This window comes from Schistocerca gregaria, chromosome 6 (genome assembly GCF_023897955.1).
Source record: "Schistocerca gregaria isolate iqSchGreg1 chromosome 6, iqSchGreg1.2, whole genome shotgun sequence".
Lineage (NCBI taxonomy): Eukaryota > Metazoa > Arthropoda > Insecta > Orthoptera > Acrididae > Schistocerca > Schistocerca gregaria.
The window spans coordinates 271,059,171-271,079,516 of record NC_064925.1 but is presented as its reverse complement, the minus strand read 5'-3'; the positions used below and the strand labels follow the sequence as shown (position 1 = coordinate 271,079,516).

Below are 20,346 nucleotides of genomic sequence, written 5' to 3'. Positions count from 1 at the left end.
CCATACAGCCCCCATTGCGGAACATTGGGTTCCATAGCAGACTAGCCTCACGTGTCCCCATCGTGGAAAACGATTTCACTGGGTATTGGATCATTGAGATTAGACCTTGGGTTAACGGGTACCTGTCTCTTTCTGAGATGAATGACATTGATACTTGCACCACGTCGATGATCGTTTCGTCAAAGGACAACGCCCTAGAGAATGGCTGCTCGAAAGATGAAACAAGTCACTGCGAACAGGCGTTGTAAAGGTTACTCACCTGGAGTTTCATTGGGCTGTGGTTGCTCATTGAAGGCATCATGACAGCTGTGGTGTATGTGTACATTGTTGTGGACGTCTTCATTCTTTCATACTCGATATCCTTTCAGACGTCTTCCAGCACAATAAGTGACTGCTTTACAAGTCCTGACTTGTACTACAGTGGTTTGACGACAATACAGCAAACTATTTTTGAAGTCATGGCCGTGAAATTCAGCAAATCTGAAACCTACCTAAAATATCTGCTTCTGAAAAGTAATCCGGAAATTGTGAAGCAGCCCTGCCTCCATAAACCACGTGTCTGCGGGACGTGTGTGGACTACGAGTAATCATCAAATGTTCCGTACCTCTGGAAACTTACCAGGGAGTTTTCCAATCCAATCCATACAAAATCAGTTCTGTATTCCTTTCCAAAAGCGGCATAACGCGCTGTTAAGCAAGTAGTCACACACGTAATATTACGGCTACTCAGCATCATTCCCTACAGTTGACGTAGTTTTCTGCTAGTAATTGCTGTTTTGTTGGTAGAAATTTTATTGTGTCTCCTCAACTAAGTATTGTTGTCAGCACAGAAGGAAACTGCACTTGCACTAATATACGTCATACTACGTTGTTTCCCAACTGCAGAATATTTTTGTGCGCCACCTAGGTCTAGGAGCCCTGCAGTCGTGGACTGTGCGGCTGGTCCCAGCAGAGGTTCGAGTCCTCCCACGGGCATGGGTGTGTGTGTTTGTCTTTAGGATGATTGTGGTTAAGTAGCGTGTAAGCTTAGGAACTGATGACCTTAGCACTTAAGTCCCATAAGAATTCACACACATTTTTTTTGCACCACCTATAAGAGCTCGCGCACGTTCGGGCGCGCGCGCGCGCCTGTGTGTATGGGAGAGTGGGTGGGTGCGTGAATTAGTGTCCATTACATGTGTGTCGGGTAGCGTGCTATCTGATTGATGTCTTTGTGTGTTTAGTTGAAACATTTTGCTTCCCAACGAAATAAACCAGACGAAAGCACCTGAGGTGTAAGTAAGAAATCATCACAAAAATTGATCAAAAGTTGTAAAATGCACACACACAGCTTCTGATATTGTCACCTAAACACATTCTGCTGATGGCACTAGTACAGAACAGTAAACTAGGCGTAACAAAATTTGTGCAGCAATGTAGTGTTTGCAAATATTCTTAGTGGTAAGAGCAGAACACCTTTACCAGCAGCAAGGAAAGAACAGACGTAGAATAGCAGAGGGCCTGCGTGTCGCATTAGCTCCAGTGGTCACAGTCTCTTTTATCGAGATCAAACCCTCAATCGGTATAGACAGAAACTTTATCCGAATGCTTATTTGTTTGTCAGTCTATCCGTCTCTCTGTCCGACTGTTAAAACCCATTTTTCTCTTGAACGCGTAGAGGAATCACGTTGAAATTCATGTCGTATACTAAAGGCTATGGTCCCTCGGCGGTGTGAGGAACGTAAGTTTCCAAATAAATGTAATAAGAAGATACGACCATTTACGTCACATATTTCGATAGCCGCAAACTCACTTAGTAAAACTGATAGGGTACTTTCATAGACCAAAAATCATGAAATTTGAGACCTAACAAGAAATCACAACACACGCAAAGGAACAAATACAAAAACTATTGAAATTACATCACATAAAACACAGTTTATATCGTTTGTTGTCCGTGTGTTTATCTGTTCTTTCGTTGAGACCCCTTTTTCTCAGGAAAGGGACAAGTAGCAATTTGGAACTTGTGTCAAATACTAGGGTCTAACGTCCGTTGGCGGCGTAAAAACTTAAGGTTGTATGTCAATGTAATGAAAAGATGCTGTCGTCTATTGAAACTCACTCAGGAACCGGTAGAGGATAGTATTCAGTTAAGTCAAGCACGACTCTAGGTTGGACCATGGAGCTATAAGTCTTCGCTTTAACATAGCCTCCACCTCGCGATGAGTTGGGCAGTCAACAGACAAAACACATGAATAGGATTCCACGTTAAACTGCGTGTCCTTCTTCCCTTTTGAATAACTGGAGTAGGTTAGGGCCACGCAAGTCGCAGGAGTAGCGTCCAGCAGAAGGAATTGGAGCAGGTCATTAAACCACATGAAATTATTATTATTATTATTATTATTATTATTATTATTATTATTATTATTATTATTATCTGTACATATAACTAAGTTTGTATCAAACCCTCAGAGCGTGAGTTCTAGCTGCACTGGTGTGGTTTTTCTCTGTCTTGTTGTGGGATGTGATACGGTAGAAATTAAGGACTTTGATCGTTGGAGACAGCGTGACAGGCTACTCCAAACTTACAAACGCATCCTCTACTTCTCGTATACCCATTCCACTACCTAATGAGATGTTAAGTCTCTGAAATATCCAGAAGAATCAACGAGGTTGTAAGAAATCGGTGGATGGATTTCCTGCGCATAATTGGCCAAATTAAAATGGCTAAGGACCTGTTGAAACGTGCAAAAATTTTAACCTTAAAATCATGTCAACACATTTGAAAACGAACCCCTCTAAACAAATAACTTGGAGGGCACACAATACTTTTGTTAGGGAATTTCAAATCGATCATGTAGTAATTTCATAACCAATTACAAAGCCATTTTAAATGTCCAAGTTAGGAAAGGGGCTGATATAAAATTTGACCATTATTTAATGCGAATAAAAGTAAAACTTCAACCTCAAAAACCCTTAAAATAAAAAAATGTTATCTCAAAATTTGACATTTCTGGAATACTGACCTTAACGGGCGGACTTCACAAAAAAACAATCCAACAGTTGCAAAGCCTCAGAAAAGTTTATCACAACAGCACAAAATTTAATTACACTTCGAAAGAAACAAAAACATCCTTAGTGGAAATATATTGTGAACAAACATTTACGTCTAGGCATGAGGCATTCAAAAATTGTAAGAGTAACAAAACTGAAAACAGGAACAACTCTTTCCTGACTGTAAGCAAATAGACCTCTAAATTAATCAGACAGACTAGAAGAAAGTACGAAAATTCCGATCTTTCAGAAATCAAAGAAGACTTCCAAAAGAACAATACAAGCAACTTTTATAAAACATTTAAAACAAAACTAACTGTCTCCGTCACAAATGAAAATGGCTGTTTGGCTCTTAACAACCAGGAGAATTGCATGGTACTTGCTAATTATTTCGGAAAAACGATTAAACTGTCCAGAACCAGCGAATAAATTCTAACCACAGCAAACTAATGACATCAACCCTAACTCTGAAGAACATATCGAAATCGAAATAATTAAACAAATTTAGAGATTTAAAAACAATACAGCATTCAGAGAAGATGGCATAATGCAAAACTACTAAAATCAGCTGGCCCTAATACTGTAAAAGAGATCACTCAACTAATAGAACTTACCTGATAATCTGAGAAAGTACCTAAGGACTGGAAAACAGCTCCACTTCATCCATTGCGTAATAAACGGGATAGAACCAATGTTTATAATTACTGAGGAGTCTTTCTTCTCCTGTTCAAATGGTTCAAATGGCTCTGACCACTACGAGACTTAAATGATGAGTCATCAGTCCGCTAGAACTCAGAACTTCTCAAAACCTTTCTAACATAAGGACATCACACGTCCTTGCCCGAGGCAAGATTCGAACCTGCTACCTTAGCGGTCACGCGGTTCCAGACTGAAGCGCCTAGAACTGCTCGGCCACCCCGGCCACCCTACTCCCTGTCACATACAGTACTCTCTCGTATTGTTTACTTGACCGAGCGCAAGAACAGTTAGAACCTAAAATTGGTGAACATGAAGCAGGCTTTAGACCAAACAGATCCTGTCCATAAGAAATTCTTAATTGAAAACTAATCCTTAGGCACCAAAGGATTTTTGGTAACAATATTGCATGTACATTTGTGGATTTTAAAAAGGTTTACGACTCAATTGATCGTTAATCTTTTCTCCAAATTTTAGAGGAGCAAGGGCTATATATAAGATAGTAACACTAATTAAGTTAAGTGCATGGGTGAAATTTCTTAACCATTTGATGTAAAACTGGAGTTAGACAGAGAGATGGTCTCTCTCTCTCTCTCTCTCTCTCTCTCTCTCTCTCTCTCTCTCTATGACTATTTAACTGTTTTGGAAAAGGTAATTACGGAATGGCAACAGCAAAAGTCGAGTCAAAACGTAGAGCAGTCAATGAAGTTAACCGGAAGTAATATTGGAGTAGGTTTCCTCGCCTTTGTAGATGATCTGGCAGTTTTAACTACTGATACTACCACAGCACAAAATAAAATTTAGATTATTAAAGAAGTTGCGGAAAAAGTAGAACTACAATTACCATTCGAGAATAAAGGAATATATGACATGCTACGAAGGAGCACCAAAGTTTTAAGCGCCGAATATGGAAAAATAAAAAGGGTTCCTAAGTTTAAGCACTTGGGGGATATTATACAAGGAAATGTTATGGAAAACGCTGAAAACGAAGATCGCTGTCGAAAAATGGCAACTGCATCCTGATTAACACAAAATATTTACAACAAATATCATTTCTAAATTCAGTAAACTTAGGCGTTAGAGCACTGTAATCAAACCTTAATGTCTTTTTGGAGCAGAAACTTTAATTATAAACATAAAGAGGGATATGGAAGAAATTCAAAAGAATGAAAGAAATATTATTAATAAAGTATTAGGCCCCAAAATTACGGATGGGGAAGCTTGCAGGCTGAGAACTAATATGGAAACAGAAGAATACACAGACATATATACATGAGAAAATGAAGACTGAAATTTTATGTGCACCTTAAACGAATGGCGCCCAATAGGTTGACAAAACAAATAGCAGAATTCTACGAAAAAAGAAGTTAGGTAAAAACTGAGACAATTAAATGGATCGCTGCGATTAAGGAGGATTATTACAACTTACTATGGATTCCCAAACAGTAAAATACAGAGGGGTAAATTACAAGAAGAAACTTTTCAGCACTTTGTTGGCTGATATGTGTGGGAGTGAAAGATGAGAATGGTATGTCTGATAAGATTAAGACTGAAGAATTTTTAAAGTAGGATTGAAAAAGAGTCCCACACTTTTGTGGTAGATCCATTATACAAGGCAAATGAGTGATAGTTGATAAACTTAGGGTTATATGAATTTAAGAATTTTTCACGAGACACGTTTCGCTTTACATACAAATCATTCCATAAATGTAGAATGGATAATAAGCTTCAACGTTTCGATTTTTATGGACGAAAAACCGATTTTCTTCAAAAATTTGGCATATGGCGTACTCAGGCACGATTAATGCTACCGATGCAGGACTCCAGAGTCGCCTTCCTATTACAGACAGATGAGGGAGTTTCACACGATATCGCACCTCAAACGCAGTGTCTAGCACATTGGATCGTCGTTTGGGAACATTGGAATGCAGGCCACAGGGCATCTGCATCGAAGCTGTTCTTGAAGTAACCGATTTGTAACAGTTGATTATGTCACTGTGGAGCCAATCGCTGCTCAGATTGCTGCTCTAAATGCAGTACGATGTACTAGAGCCATAGGCTAAACATGGTTGTCTTCCCTCTCGGTAGCCCCACTTCGCCATGGAACATTTCTAATGTTTACATATTGTGAAACCGACGGATTCTTGCCTCGTTGTTAGCTGACTGCAAATCAAGTAAAACTGCAATGCTACTTCTGCGAAGACAACTTTTGTGGACACTCATAAAAGTGAACTCCAAACAAACGCATATGCAGGAAAGAAAAAGTGAGTTCTAAGAGCCGAAAAATTGTGAGGGGTGAGTGTGTAACTACCCTTCCTGACTTTAACGCCTCAGAGCTGCAGGTACTTCAGAACTTGTAACAAATGGGAATGAACACCTTATTGTACGGTGGATTTCCAAAAAAAAAAAAAAGTTTGTAATCTATAAGTAGCAAAATGTAGACACTTATTGTATACACATATCAAAATTAGTTTAGCATCACCCCAGTTCCCAGAACTCCTGAAGACAGACGTTGACTGTGGACATTGTACCACAGACACAGTCCCTTTGACTGTTCAGAGATGTAACTAAACCCACACTAAGATGTAAACAACCATGCATGGAGAGCGCCTATTAGACGGAGGGAGTTCGACAGCTGATCAGTTCCTGTCATTCCCCCAGGAAGGAGGTACACGGCTCTTGTTGTCTGTAGTTCAACCATGCCTAGGCAGTCAATACCGCAGTTCGATAGCGTCCGCATTGTTACTTTGTGCCAGTAAGAGTCCTCAGCAAGGGAAGTATCCAAGCGTCTCGGAGTGAATCAAAGCGATGTTGTTTGGACATGGATGAGATACAGAGAGACAGGAATTGTTGATGACATGCCTCGCTAAGGCCGCCCAAGGGCTACTACTGCAGTGGATGACAGCTACCTACGGATTATGGCTTGGAGTAACCCTGGCAGCAACGCCACCATGTTGAATAATGCTTTTCGTGCAGCCACAGGACGTCGTGTTTCGACTCAAACTGTGCGCAGCAGGTTGCGTGATATGCAACTTCACTCCCGACACCCATGGCGAGATCCATCTTTGCAACCACGACACCATGCACCGCGGTATAGATGGGCCCAACGAAGCCGATTGAACCGTTCAGGATTAGCATGACGTCATCTTCATCGATGAGTGTCGCATTTGCCTTCAACCAGACAATCGTCGGAGACGTGTTTGGAGGCAACCCGGTCAAGCTGAACGCCTTTAGACCCACTGACCAGCGAGTGCAGCAAGGTGGAAGTTCCCTGCTGTTTTGGGATGGCATTATGTGGGGCCGATGTCCGCCGCTGATGGTCATGGAAGGCGCCGTAATGACTCTACGATACGTGAATGCCATCCTCCGACCGACAGTGCAACCATATCGGCAGTATATTGGCGAGGCTATCGTCTTCATGGACGACAATTCACGCCCACATCGTGCACATCTTGTGAATGACTTCCTTCAGAATAACGACATCGCTCGACTAGATCGAGCAGCATTTTCTCCAGACATCGAACGTGCCTGGGATGGATTGAAAAGGGCTGTTTATGGATGACGTGACCCACCAACCTCTCTGAGGGATCTACGCCGAATCGGTGTGGAGGAGTGGGACAATCTGGACCAATAGTGCCTTGATAAACCTGTCGATAGTATGCCACGACGAATACAGGCGTGCATCAGTGTAAGAGGGCGTGTTATGGGTATTAGAGGCACCGGTGTGTACAGTAATCTGAAGAAGGAATTTTGCGAAAGTTGGTAGGGGTATTATTTCAACTGAAAGATGATGTCTATTCAGATTGGGGGCTAGCAGTTTCACGGATGGAAGTCAGTCTGTTTTAAATAGACGCTGTAACGATCATGAGCGTTAGTTACCTTAGAGATTGGACGTGGTGGTTTGATGTTAGCCTAGAGAGCCTTTAAGGCGATAAAGACGCCACTATTAACACCTCAGATGGCTTGAATTAGGTTGTGCAGTGGGGCTATGAAAAACTGGATGTTCCTTCTTTTATATTGCGGAAAGACTTAACAGAAACTTAGTCCTGTGCATGATTCCTGGGAGCACTGGGTAGGAGAAAGTACAGTCGCAAGAACACCGCGCTCTGGACTGCCACGTGCCAGTACCGAGAAGGTAGAGTATCGGTGTTGGGTCTACTGCCCTGGCGCATCATACGGCATCTGCGGCAGCAATTGGAGCAGAAGTTGACACCATAGCGATACAAAGAAATGTTACAAATCATTTACTTCAAGGACAACTCCCAGCCAGATGCCTTGTACCGTGCATTCCACTGACCTTAAACCAGCACCTTTTGGACTTCATTTGTGTCAAGCGAAAGCTCATTAGCGAGCAGACTGGAGGCCTGTTATGTCTTCTGATGAAAGTTGGTTCTGTCTCGGTGGCAGTCATGGCTTTTGTTCGGTTGGATCCGGCCGTGGTGGTCTCGCGGTTCTAGGCGCTCAGTCCGGAACCGCGCGACTGCTACGGTCGCCGGTTCGAATTCTGCCTCGGGCATGGATGTGTGTGATGTCCTTAGGTTAGTTAGGTTTAAGTAGTTCTTAGTTCCAGGAGACTGATGACCACAGATGTTAAGTCCCATAGTGCTGAGAGCCATTTGAACAATTTTTTTAAATTTTTTTTATTTTTTTTTTTTTTTTTTTTTTTTTTTTTTTTTTTTTTTTTTTTTTTTTTTTGTAAGAGGGCCTGTTTAGGGCCGGAAGCCGATCTGCGCACGTGCTAGACACGCTGGATCGCCTGAGGTGCGATTTCGTGTGAGAGTAGGAACATTTTCGTTATTAGTCCACGCATCCTGACTACAAAATTGTACGTCACTTTTGTGATTTGTCCTGTTGTTTTGCCCATTTATAAGCAGTATTCCTGACTGTGTTTTCCTACAGCGTAACACTCGTCCACGTACCGTTGTTGTAACCCAGCGTACTCTACAGTGCCAACAAGCTACTACGGCCTGCTCCACCACCAGATCAGTCTTCAGTCGAGTACACATACGACATCATAGGATAACTCCAGTGTCATCCATAAGCTCTGTTAATCGTCCCTATGTTGACCGACCATGTGCAACAGGCATGGAACTCTATCCCAGAAATTGGCATCCCTCACCTGTGCAACAAAATGCAAGCACGTTTGCATGCTTGCATTCAGCATTCTGGCGGTCATACGGAGTATTAATATACCAGCGTTTCACATTATTTGAGGTGACTTATCTCGTACTTATATTAACTTACGACATTAAAGTTTTAATCACTTAAACATGTCATCCAGGCAAATGCATGCCCGACATTTCATTGTTCTGCATTAATTATTTGTTTGATGTTGCCATATTTTTTCCGTCAGTGTACAGAATGATCATTGGATGTGCTCCTTTGGAGTACAAAAAATGGTTCAAATGGCTCTGAGCACTATGCGACTTAACTTCTGAGGTCATAAGTCGCCTAGAACGTAGAACTAATTAAACCTAACTAACCTAAGGACATCACACAAATTCATGCCAGAGGCAGGATTCCAACCTGCCACCGTAGCTCTTGGAGTACAGTGAACTTAAAAGGAAATTGACCAGTTACAATGAACATTTTTAGAGCTGCATCTATAGAAAGAATGACTAATTGTCACACAGATCGGGAGGGATATGTAAAACTGTCTGTCTGGAATAAGTAATTAAGACTGCAAGGCTAGCATTCACATTGGCCCTATAGAGTCCTTTTGCGTATAACTGTAAAAGATCTCCTCCGAGGAAGTGGCATCCTAATACTCCTTGCCGACTTGAAAAATTATAATAAGAGCATGGATCTGCAGGGACAGGGATCGATGTCTGAGAAATTGTCTCATTCGTCGCTGGTTCGACGTACTCTGCTGCTGCCTAAACCCGTCATACTTATACCCTTGCCCCAGAGTCTGATCTCCATAATCAGTTCCAAAGTTGCAAGTTACGACTATTTGTTTACCGGGATAGTGCCGTTTTTAGGTGACTGTGAGATGTAAATTAAGAAAGAGGGGTAGGAGAACCGGTCTCGCAATGTTAGAAAACAGTTTTCGTGGTGTGCTATCTGACACATTCACCTCGATTAAACGCTTTTTCATAACGTTGAAAAGGGTCAACAATTGCAACGAGCAACTAAATTTGGCTGTAAGTAAGTCGACTCGTCGACTTTGGAAAGTGTAGCTCCTCTACAAAGGAGGAAGCAGTTCGTAGACCAATTTATAGATGTGTTGCCCTTAGTTCAGATCAGCGCGCTAATGTAAGGGAAATGCTCAAATGAGAATCCCTTGAGGGAAACTGACTTATTTTCACAGGAGACTATGAGAAACTTCAGAGAACTAGTATGCGCAACAGACTCGAGAACGCACCTACTTTCACCAACACATAAATCGCTCAACGATCGCAATAAGAAGTAAGTCAGAGCTCGTATGGAAGCCTAGAATCGTTTTTCCCTCGCTTCACATCCCAATGGAGCAGGAACGATAACGAGTAGCAGCGATACGAAGTACCCTCCATTATGCAGTATGTTTTGGCTTGCGGAGTATGTAAGTAGATGTACATGTGGCAGCAGGAGGTTATAATAAACAAAGATTGTGGGTTTCTAAATCAATCGAAATTTCCGTTTCCATTCTAAGTTAATCGAAAGCTGCGATTCCACCTCGTTTTGGACGATGTTTATTCTGATTTCGGTGGTAGAATACGATATTCATGGTCTTTATACAAGTTCGCTATACTCTGAGGTACTTAAGAAATGATATTCTTTTCCAGAACTGTTAATAATGTTATTACACTTTTCGCGATCTTTTATATGAACGCATTGATAGTACAATACTTGGTCATCCTATAGTTTTCGCTTTACCACCGGATATTTTCCCAGTTTAAGTTATATAGTAATAAACTGTACCTTATTGTACATGAAATTAAGAACCATTATTAGGCGGTGTTATGAAATTCCCGTTACACACTTCTACGATCTGTACAGGGGAGTGAAAAGAAATACTTTGAACTGGAACCCTTGTCCGGAAACAAAGCGTTTGCATCCACAACCATTTGAAAACACGTTGGTAAGACGACCACTTTTACAAGTAATGGATTAGGCGTGACTCAGTATAAACTTATTTTACAGTTCCATTCATTAAAGTCAAACAGACTGCTCGTGTAGTTATTGACTGGTTCTCTTTATAGAGATGCATTACCGACTCTTCCAGTTTGAGCATACGACCACTCTTTGAGGCACCTGCTGGCGCTGAAGGTACCCTTTTTGGAAGCCGTTCCGTAATTGTGGTGAAAAGGGCATGCAAGGGAGTCGGACTTTGTGGAGAATGACCTTGATAAAGGAGACGAAGTTTTTACAGTATGGTGACCTTTCTCATTTAGAAGGATCATGTCAGTGTATTCTGCAAACGTGTACTCAGCCATGTTGCTGTAACACTAACAGGTACATGAATGAGGCTCGAACTACGTCAGACAGGTAGGATAAAAGTCAAATGACATCAGCCGATCTGTCATAACGACCCGCCACCGTAACTGCCCTGTTGCATACCTACGTAACAAAGGCTTTTTCTCACGCCACCCCTACATATCCTACAAGTTTGTAACGGGAATACACTATATATATAAAACACGTTCAGTTCCTGTAGAAAAATTGCTATGATATTAATTACCAATGTAGACAAACCTTGCCATGCGGCATATCATGATATTTTATATTCGTCCTTTACGAGTATATTCAACAACATTTTTTTTTACCACTTTTATACGTAGATCTTTCTTCGTATAAAAACATAAACGTTTATTTATAGTTTTCCTCTGTGTAAAACCGGATGAAATATTAATCTTTTATATCACCAAACAGCTTTTAATAAATTCTGGGAAAACATAATTGGTTATACAGAACTGAATGTACGCAACGCCAAATAAGTCAGTCTGTAGATAGTCGGCAATAAGCCTGCTGTCATTCGTCAGTGAAGCTATGGTCTACCAGATATTTTTTCCACGTATAGCATATGTTTTGCTTTCGAAAAATATTGTGCAAATCGCTACATTGTGAGCAAAATCGTGTAAAAAGAGCTTCATTTCCGTGAAAGATAAAAATATGTTATAAAGTGAGAAGAAATTGTGTGAAATTGTGTATTCACTGGAGAATAAGAACTCGAGGATAAAAACTTTGCATTTTTACATGGAAAATGTGAGTATATTCATCAAAATTTGGTACTGAACATCCATACTTTCCGTATCTCCTGATTGTAGTTAATTAGCCATTAACAGTACCAAAATACTCGTTATTTCTATAAAAACTACTTAAACTTTTTCGAATCTGGGAAAGAAGGCCATTTATATTTGGCTCTAAAATGCCATCTTTCATCAGCATAGCGGAGTGTATTTTGTCGACTATTGGTCTGTCCTGTACCATACATACATGCTGGACACTACGATAGAGATGACAATGAGGTATGGTGCAATGTATGTCGGCAATGGAATGTCACGGTTTGGTGCAGCAGTAGGTATAACCCTGCCATGCGACTGACAGTTATTTGGAGAGTGTAACTGTAGATGTAATTGTCAGCTTGACATCTGCTAAGTGAGATTAGTTAATGCTGCTACTGCTACCCCAGAGAAAACTTAGCACCCGTTGCAGTACCTCTCGAAGCCACACTTCAAGCCTGGAAGGAAATTCTGTGAACAGCTGTACACATTCAGGAGCCATTACATACCATACCTCACGTGCAGATGCACTGATTCTTTCATGTAATGAATTCTCATAGTAAAGTCTCATGTCAATTGTCACCATTTGTACTGTAGTAAAGTGATCCTTGACTCGGCTTCATGTAGCAGTTTTTTCAAGTGTTAGTGAAAAATAAATTTCTTCGTGATGAAAACCACTTCGGAGGGTGGGCATATTAGCCCATATATTGTACAAACATTGCAGATAGCTAAGACTTGTGCTCAAGGGTGTGTTGATAATAAACATACATAAAATACGTAAAAATCTGTAGCTAAATATCTATGTTATTCTTTCAATTAATATGTCTGATAGCCGAGTAAGCAATAAAACCTTTCTCGGACTATAGCATGCGTTATGAACTGTGTAAAAATGTCTATGATTGCAACTGTTACTGTCTACATTCCATAATTGGGAATTCTTTTACTATTAGACTAGTTTGTTTTATTATACTACGTAACAGAGGCTTTCAGGAAAAAAATAATTCCTTGTTCACAAACGAAAATAAAATGATATTGCTCATTCCTGATGTAATCTTCCTTTGTAACGGAACAAAGCGTGAGAACAATGTTACAGACTGATGTGGGCTACTCCCCTTCATTCTTGAAATTCCGTAGAATGGCGAAGAATGAGTACGACACGTTGACGACCTGCAAAAGAAAAGGAGTCATGAGTTGGAGATTCTACATTTAGTCAAGTATTTGTTTTTCAGAAATAACACAGATTTCTTCCGCCACACCGGATGTATGTAGTACCATAATTAACGTAACTTTTTCCTTGAGATTACAAATTCTTAAGCCATTACGAAATGACTTGTTGCTGGTATTAACGTAACAGAACCTGGCAACATATTACAGAATCTATTGCGCCCCTGAATCGAAAGGTTCGCAATGAATTCTAAATTTGTAAACTTCTAACTGAGAGAGTTTTTAAATTTCACAGTTATGAATACGTTGCAAGTATCTCTGAAACGTACGAGATAACGCTCAGTTGTGGAGATCTACACTCTCTAGAAAGTTCAAAAACAGTGATGCGCATGTTGATTGAGGGGATAACACAAATCATTTATCTTTCTCTAGCGTAGTTTGCAGAATGAAGAAACACGAACTTTTTATACGCGAATCATTGGCGGAATAAGCAATCACTATCGGTCAATAGGAGTAGATTAAAGTAAATTTTCTAAACCACGTGATATGCGTATTTGTTTGAAACATGAAGTAAAAACTATTTAAAAGAACAACAGCACAATCACTAATTATTACAGAAATTACGATAGTAAAATGTCTTAATGAATTCACTTAGTTCTTGCGTTATTCAAGTTTACTATCCAGTTACAAAGGCTACAAATAATTTCTTAATCAGATTTTTAAATCAGTATTGATATTTTAAAGCGTACTAAAATATTTTCTGTAAACTGATTTGACATATGTTGCACTTCATCATGTATTTTTGAATGTGCATAATTTCGTGTGTTTTCTACTTTGTATTTTCTCTAACTGAGTTAGCAGAAGCTTCCTAGAATTCGTGTCACAACGATAGAGTTTCCTGATAGCATATGTTTTCTGTACAATTCTCGGCTTAGAAGCGTCAGTTGTTAGATACACTAGTCTTGCTTTATTAGTTGGGCTTAAAACTGCATGAGCTCTAGTGTCGAAGCACATTCCCCCGCAATGGGAACAGAAGGTAATGTCCGTGGAGTGTAGCTTTAGGCTATTTAACCAGTTAATATACCCATTACTACGCTAATCGTGTGGTAAGTGGAATCTAGGTACAACAGAGACACAATGCTTCACATACTGTCGCAAAAAGCAGCCTCGTGTTCTGTGGCAGCTTGCAATACGAATATGTTGAAAACACTGCAAGTGTATTATAATTTGATAAAAATGATTCAGAGTTCCTCTGAGACAACACTTACCACTCAAGAATCATGCTCTAACTAATAAAACTATAAGCTTATCAGTTCCTATTTGAGAAGGAAGAGAGAAAAGTTATAGTTTCATGTCTAAATATCATCAGACCTCTAATACAGAAAAGTGTGTGAAGATGTGTCCAACGGGCACTGCATGGAAGTAGTGCTGATGAATGTGGGAGTTATCTCTAAAATAGTCTATAGTATAAGTAGGAAACGAAGCACAAAATGTTTCAGGAATACATGAAAAGTCTCCGTACCGAGACAAAGGACTCCCTGGAAAGTGGGAAAAACCCCCCGGCGGTGATGCGCAGCGGGCGCTGCGCGCGGTGCATCAGGAGCAGCAGCGAACGTTTGATGGACAGGGGACACTCCTGCAGTGACGTCACAGCGTCGTAAGCTGCCAGCGCCACGTTCTCGCTCTATAAATGCCACCACCATTAGCAGCAAGTCACTGTAACTCACCGACCATCATACTCATAATAGTCTCGAAATTTATTAAAATGTCACATATTACGAGGGGGAGTTGAAAAATAAATTTCCCCTGTTCACTGTGGTCGAATTGTGTGTGAAATAAAAAAGAAAAACGGGAATAAAAGATTAAAGATAAATCATATCTTTATTTTTCTACATAATTTCCACGTACATTGAGACGTTTGTCATACCGCTTTATAAGATCTTGTGGTCTCGATCATGTCCGATTCCATGTTCTGCCGCTACTCATTCGATGGTGATACGCCGGTTCGCTTTAATCATGTCATCCACCTTCCTGGCATTTGCACCTGTAGTGGCCGTGCGCATCCGTCCAGGTCTCGGTATGTCCTGTACTTGCTGACGGGCATGGCTGAATTGCTGGCACCAAGTAGGCACCATTTGCCTTGACATCACACCTGACCCATACACCTCAACAAGACGGATCTCAATTTCTGTGCCTGATACTCCACGTGCCCATTCATTGCGGATAACAGCTCTCACTTCTGCCTTTGACCACGACTCCAAAACGCACCTTCTCTCCACAGCTATGGGAAAAGACTGAGCAGCTGGCCTTCGCTTTGCGCAGGCACTGCGACAGCGCCATCTGCTTGATCGCGGTCGACCTCCACCCAATGGTGTAACGGTGTCTTGCACGTGCGCGTTCACCTGCCGTGTCATCTTTAGCCCACATCACAAAACTCTGCCCACAGTCAACAGGGGAAACTTATTTTCCAACTCCACCTCTTACTGTATGGCGCGATTAACAGAAGAAATGTGTGTATCAACTTATGGGTGAAATCTTCAAATCGATGAAATTTATTTAATATCGTCAGAACCACAATAGAAATAAGGAATTTTACTTATCATCATATTCCTTGGTTTAAGGATGCTACCCGCACTCACACATTAGAGTTGCTGATCAAGCATGTAAAATGGGTGGACTAGAACTGCAGGTTTCAGTTATCTTTCTTTTAATGTCAACTTATTCGTGAGATGCATTCAGTTTTATTTTGAACAGGAGACGAAAGGAATTCCCTCTTGAAAAGACCCAACTACCTGTGTATAAAACATTTATTCTACAGCAGATAATATAGTAATATGACACTTCTAGAGAGAAATAGGTTCTTGAACCGAAGACTGGATCTGTACTCTTGCCTTTCTTGGACAGTGCTCTGGCGAAAGAGGATTTCATCTGATAATGTGGGCCAACAGTGAAGACCTAGAGGCAGGGCAAGTCAATCCGTGCTGTTCTGAAATGTTCTTAGACAGTTGGTCAAGTATATCAGGGAAAGTGCAAAAGCGGTAGCCTGAAGTCTTTGTTTATTTCAATGTTTTAACCTCTTAGGAAAAAAAGTTCAATAAAGCAAATTAACGAGAGTTAGTGAAACAAATGGAGCTACAGATATACAATGATAACTTTAAAGGATAACTATTAATAAGTAAGTTATTCAAGTATTTCTTTAAGTAAGAGAGAATGAGACAAAATAATTGTAGTCATATGTGATTGCTACGTAAGGAAACCGTGTAATCATATACCAGTGTTTACTGCTAACTTCAGTTTTACGATCATTTTCGAGCTGGATGAAACTGTGATGATTAATGCATTGTAATATGGGACAAAAAGCAAAATTCACACACAGACCTACAGAAGGGGAACATTATTTTAGGGTAATAAGTTCTGAAGCTAATACGCGTACATCTTCACTAAGTATTGAACAACATCGTTACAGATTCATCGGTAATGAGACAGCAAAATAAATTTCTTGATATGTAGCAGATTAATTTATTACGCTTACTCCGTATTACTCGTACTTTTAATGCTTCTTTTACACCACTGATTAGGCTTTCAGTTTCGTACCTATATTAGGTAAATGAAAAATTACAAATTGAATGTTTAACAGTGAACAGTTGTTTCAAAATTACACACGTAACATCAGCCTGTTGGGCGTAATTGTAATTAGCTGGGAAACGTTGATGTAAACCCACTGATCACTCTTCTTTCGACTAAGGAAGGTGAAACGGATTTTCTTGTAAGAAATTAATTATTCAGCTACCATGATAATAATTTTGGCAAGCTCTGTGATATCGCTTCATCAGTAATACAGGATATAATCTCTCCGTGCTGAACATGCGAGTAGCATTAATCGTGTATCGAATTTCTCTCGACATTGTTCCATATTCCAGTGTTCTACAGGTTACATTAGCCTCAAAGTGTCTGTTGTAGCAAACCGTAGTCCTTTGGAAGATAAATGTATGTAAAATAATTTTTTTCGTCAGATGCAACAATAAAATGACTTACACTTACGACAACTCGAATAAGGTATACTTCAACCATTACAGTAAGGCCTTCTCCTATACTTTTTAAACTGGCATATTTAATTGACAGTCAATTGTTTTTAATTCAAGGACCTTCAGATATTACAGATGTAACTGAGTTCCTAAAAGTACAACCTGTACATTTAAATATATTATAGTACGTATCTGTAATTTTAAAACGAAATATGTGCTGACGCTAGTCTAGTTATTGAAGTAAAACATGTGCTAATGGAAGTAGCATTTTCGCAATGAATAACTTACTTCATTAATGAGATCATCTCCAAAGTAGCAGTACACAAAGAGCTCCGCAAGCATTGCAATCAAGTAGCTGCCGGATTTCCCAGTCTGTTGCATACCGTTTGTTCGCTGTAAAACAGTTGCTATTAGGCACAAGAAATCAAAATTAGTCACAGGCTATAACTGGTGTGTTACAAGGGTCTTCAAAGCTCTTTTAGTCCGCAGGGTCGATTTCGGGAAATTCCACTATTTATAATCATGAGTAAATTATAATTTTAAATCAATTTCATTTGTGATGTCATTTTATCTTATCATTCATTAATTTACTTAGTTTTCTTCATCCAAGAAATGTCTCAGAATGATATTACAATTATTATGATAATACAGCAGAATTCAGTTGTACAGAATCAGTATACATAAGTATGCTCTGTAAGAACAGGATGGGCAGTTGGCCATGCCTTCATGAAGAAACCATTCCAGCATTTTCTTGGAGAGATTTAGGAAAACCATGTGGAAGGCAAACTTTATCCTTCCGTGTAAGTGATTAGTGTCTTAACAGCTGTCCTGCCGTTTTCGTTGGTCCATATCGTACCAAGTTATTGGTTTTACACACAATTCCCTTCAAACAAATTGTAATGTCAAACGTAGTTTTTCTTTTCATCACCGCACACACTAAGGACACCTACTGACGACAACTGGGCCATGAAGATGCTGCTATGCCCATTGCTCTAACCATGCTCTGTTCGGAGAACTGACTCCAGTGCCATAAACACTCATCTATTGAGCAGTAAAGGTAATCTTTAATTGTGTATTATCTAATTCTTACGATGAATATTTTAGCTGCCTTTTTGAACAGATACTTGATTTCCTTGAGAAATTTTATGTTATAGTTTTATGGTTGACAGAAAAGGTTGTTCTGACACTTTTTTTACCGTAAACCCGCACTGGCTATTAATCCACTACCATGTACAGAACTTTCAGTAATGCTTAAGTGATATGGATATGCACCGCATATTGGTACATAAACTGACATGGTGCATTATGGATTCTCTACTTTTTAAATAGCTCTTTAGTATGAGCCCGACTACTACTTCTAGTTATTATTTGTACTACCGCTTTCTGCAGCTTAAAAACTGTGGCGATGTTTTGTGCCTTTGCTACTCAGAAAAGAATCCCATTGCCAACAACTGAGAACACGTATGAGCAATATGTCACTCTAAGACCCTGGCTGTTATAAAACGATGATGAAAACCTATGAGCAAAACATTTTTACAACATTATTTTTATCAATACATTCATGTGTTCATTACATGTTAAATGACAATCAATATTCGTCTCTAAATACTTTGTACGTGTTATACAATTTGTAGGTTCATCATCTGGGCATAATACCACAACGCAGCTTTTCATCTTTATCCTGGAATGCACCCTTCTTGACATATTCATACTCACTTTAAATTTATTTACGTGTTTGTCATAAAAAGTTAATTTTTACTCCATCTCTTATAGTACCTGGATTACTATTGATATTTATTAAGGATAGAACGGGAACCAGGAGAACACATCTAAGGACACCCTATATTTATATACTTCTAGTCTGACAATTGCTTTACAAAAAAATTATCATCAGCAAATATGAGCATTTGTTCACTATTCCTCCTACATCTAGCGCTTCTAGCAGTATTTTCTAATCAATAGAATCATAACTCTTGTACAGGTTCAAGAATATGGCTGCAATACAGTCATCCGTGTCAAGAGCTTCCAGCGCCACTGTTGTTAAGTCTTTAATGGTTGATTTTGTAATTGTCCCAGTTAAGAAACGAAACTTTATACAGTGAAAAGGAATGTATATATTCATGTTTTTCATTAGTCCATTTTGTTCAAATTACGGTAATGGAAATCAATTGTAATATGACAGTCGCATATCATTTAGCGATTATTTTCGCCTCTGTCACGATTAATTGTGTGAAATTATTCCAGTTGGCTGGGACTGGCAAATATTCTATCTCTCGCCAGAAAAGGGTAGCTCTTGATGCCTAGGCAGACCCGTATAATCGGTGATAAGTTGTTCAACTCGTCTCAGTAGCAGGAAATGGGTGCCTTCTGGGTGGTCGTCGGTTTTGGTGAAAATGGTTCTGTTTTTAGATATGCTCGTTGTGCAGAGTTGCTGGCGCTAATATGTTTGGGACAGGTATGGATGCCACCGGATGCGACAAATCTTCCCAGAGGATATTTGAGAAATAAAATGGCCTTCCTGTCTGTATCTGAAAGAGGAGAGTGCCTCCTGCCATTTCGCTGGCGAGAAAACTTCTTTGTTGTACTCCTGAAATGACAGATTGTCCAATCCAGATTGGTTTCCCTGCTTACAGGCGCGATGTGATCGGTGCTGACCAGTTGAGAGAGACTGTTCGAAAGCACTAACAAACTTTTCGAATATTGTGATTATTTCAGCAAGCATTGAGTGAGAAGATTCTGTTGCTTTCCCCTGCATGTACAGAGAAACGAGAACATATTCGTTCGTCAGATTAGCCGCAGCATTCAATCTCCCCACATAGGAGAGCTCAGGAAAATTGAGACAACAGAGAACTGTTTTTAAGGGAGAGAATTCGCTTCCCGTCTCTCAAATGTTGCTGACCGGAAACCTCAAATAAAAAATAAAAAAAAATTGGCTCTCAGTACTATGGGACTTAATTTATGAGGTCATCAGTCCCCTAGAACTTAGAACTACTTCAATCTAACTAACCCAAGGACATCACACACACCCCTGCCCGAGGCAGGATTCGAACCTGAGGCCGTAGTGGTCGTGCGGTTCCAGACTGTAGCGCCTAGAACCACTCGGCCACCCTGGCCGGCGAACCCTCTAATGCTGCGCTTGAAGCATGTAAATTTCACTTAGACAATAGCGCAATTCATCCAATGCACAAACCATGGTAATTCATCTAGTATGCTCAGTTACCTATGTT

At 40.0% G+C, this 20,346-nt stretch overlaps 1 protein-coding gene across 1 annotated transcript in view; it reads right to left on the bottom strand.

Moving 5' to 3' along the window:
• Positions 1 to 13,034: 13,034 nt before the first annotated feature.
• LOC126278838 (odorant receptor Or2-like) overlaps positions 13,035 to 20,346 on the bottom strand; it is a 33,146-nt gene continuing 25,834 nt past the window's right edge. Inside the window, exons 4-6 of the mRNA XM_049979113.1 lie at positions 17,408 to 17,512; positions 14,617 to 14,778; positions 13,035 to 13,097 (exon numbers count right to left, since the gene is read on the bottom strand). Of these exons, the coding sequence (XP_049835070.1) occupies positions 13,035 to 13,097; positions 14,617 to 14,778; positions 17,408 to 17,512 (330 nt within the window). The remainder of the gene's footprint in view (positions 13,098 to 14,616; positions 14,779 to 17,407; positions 17,513 to 20,346) is intronic.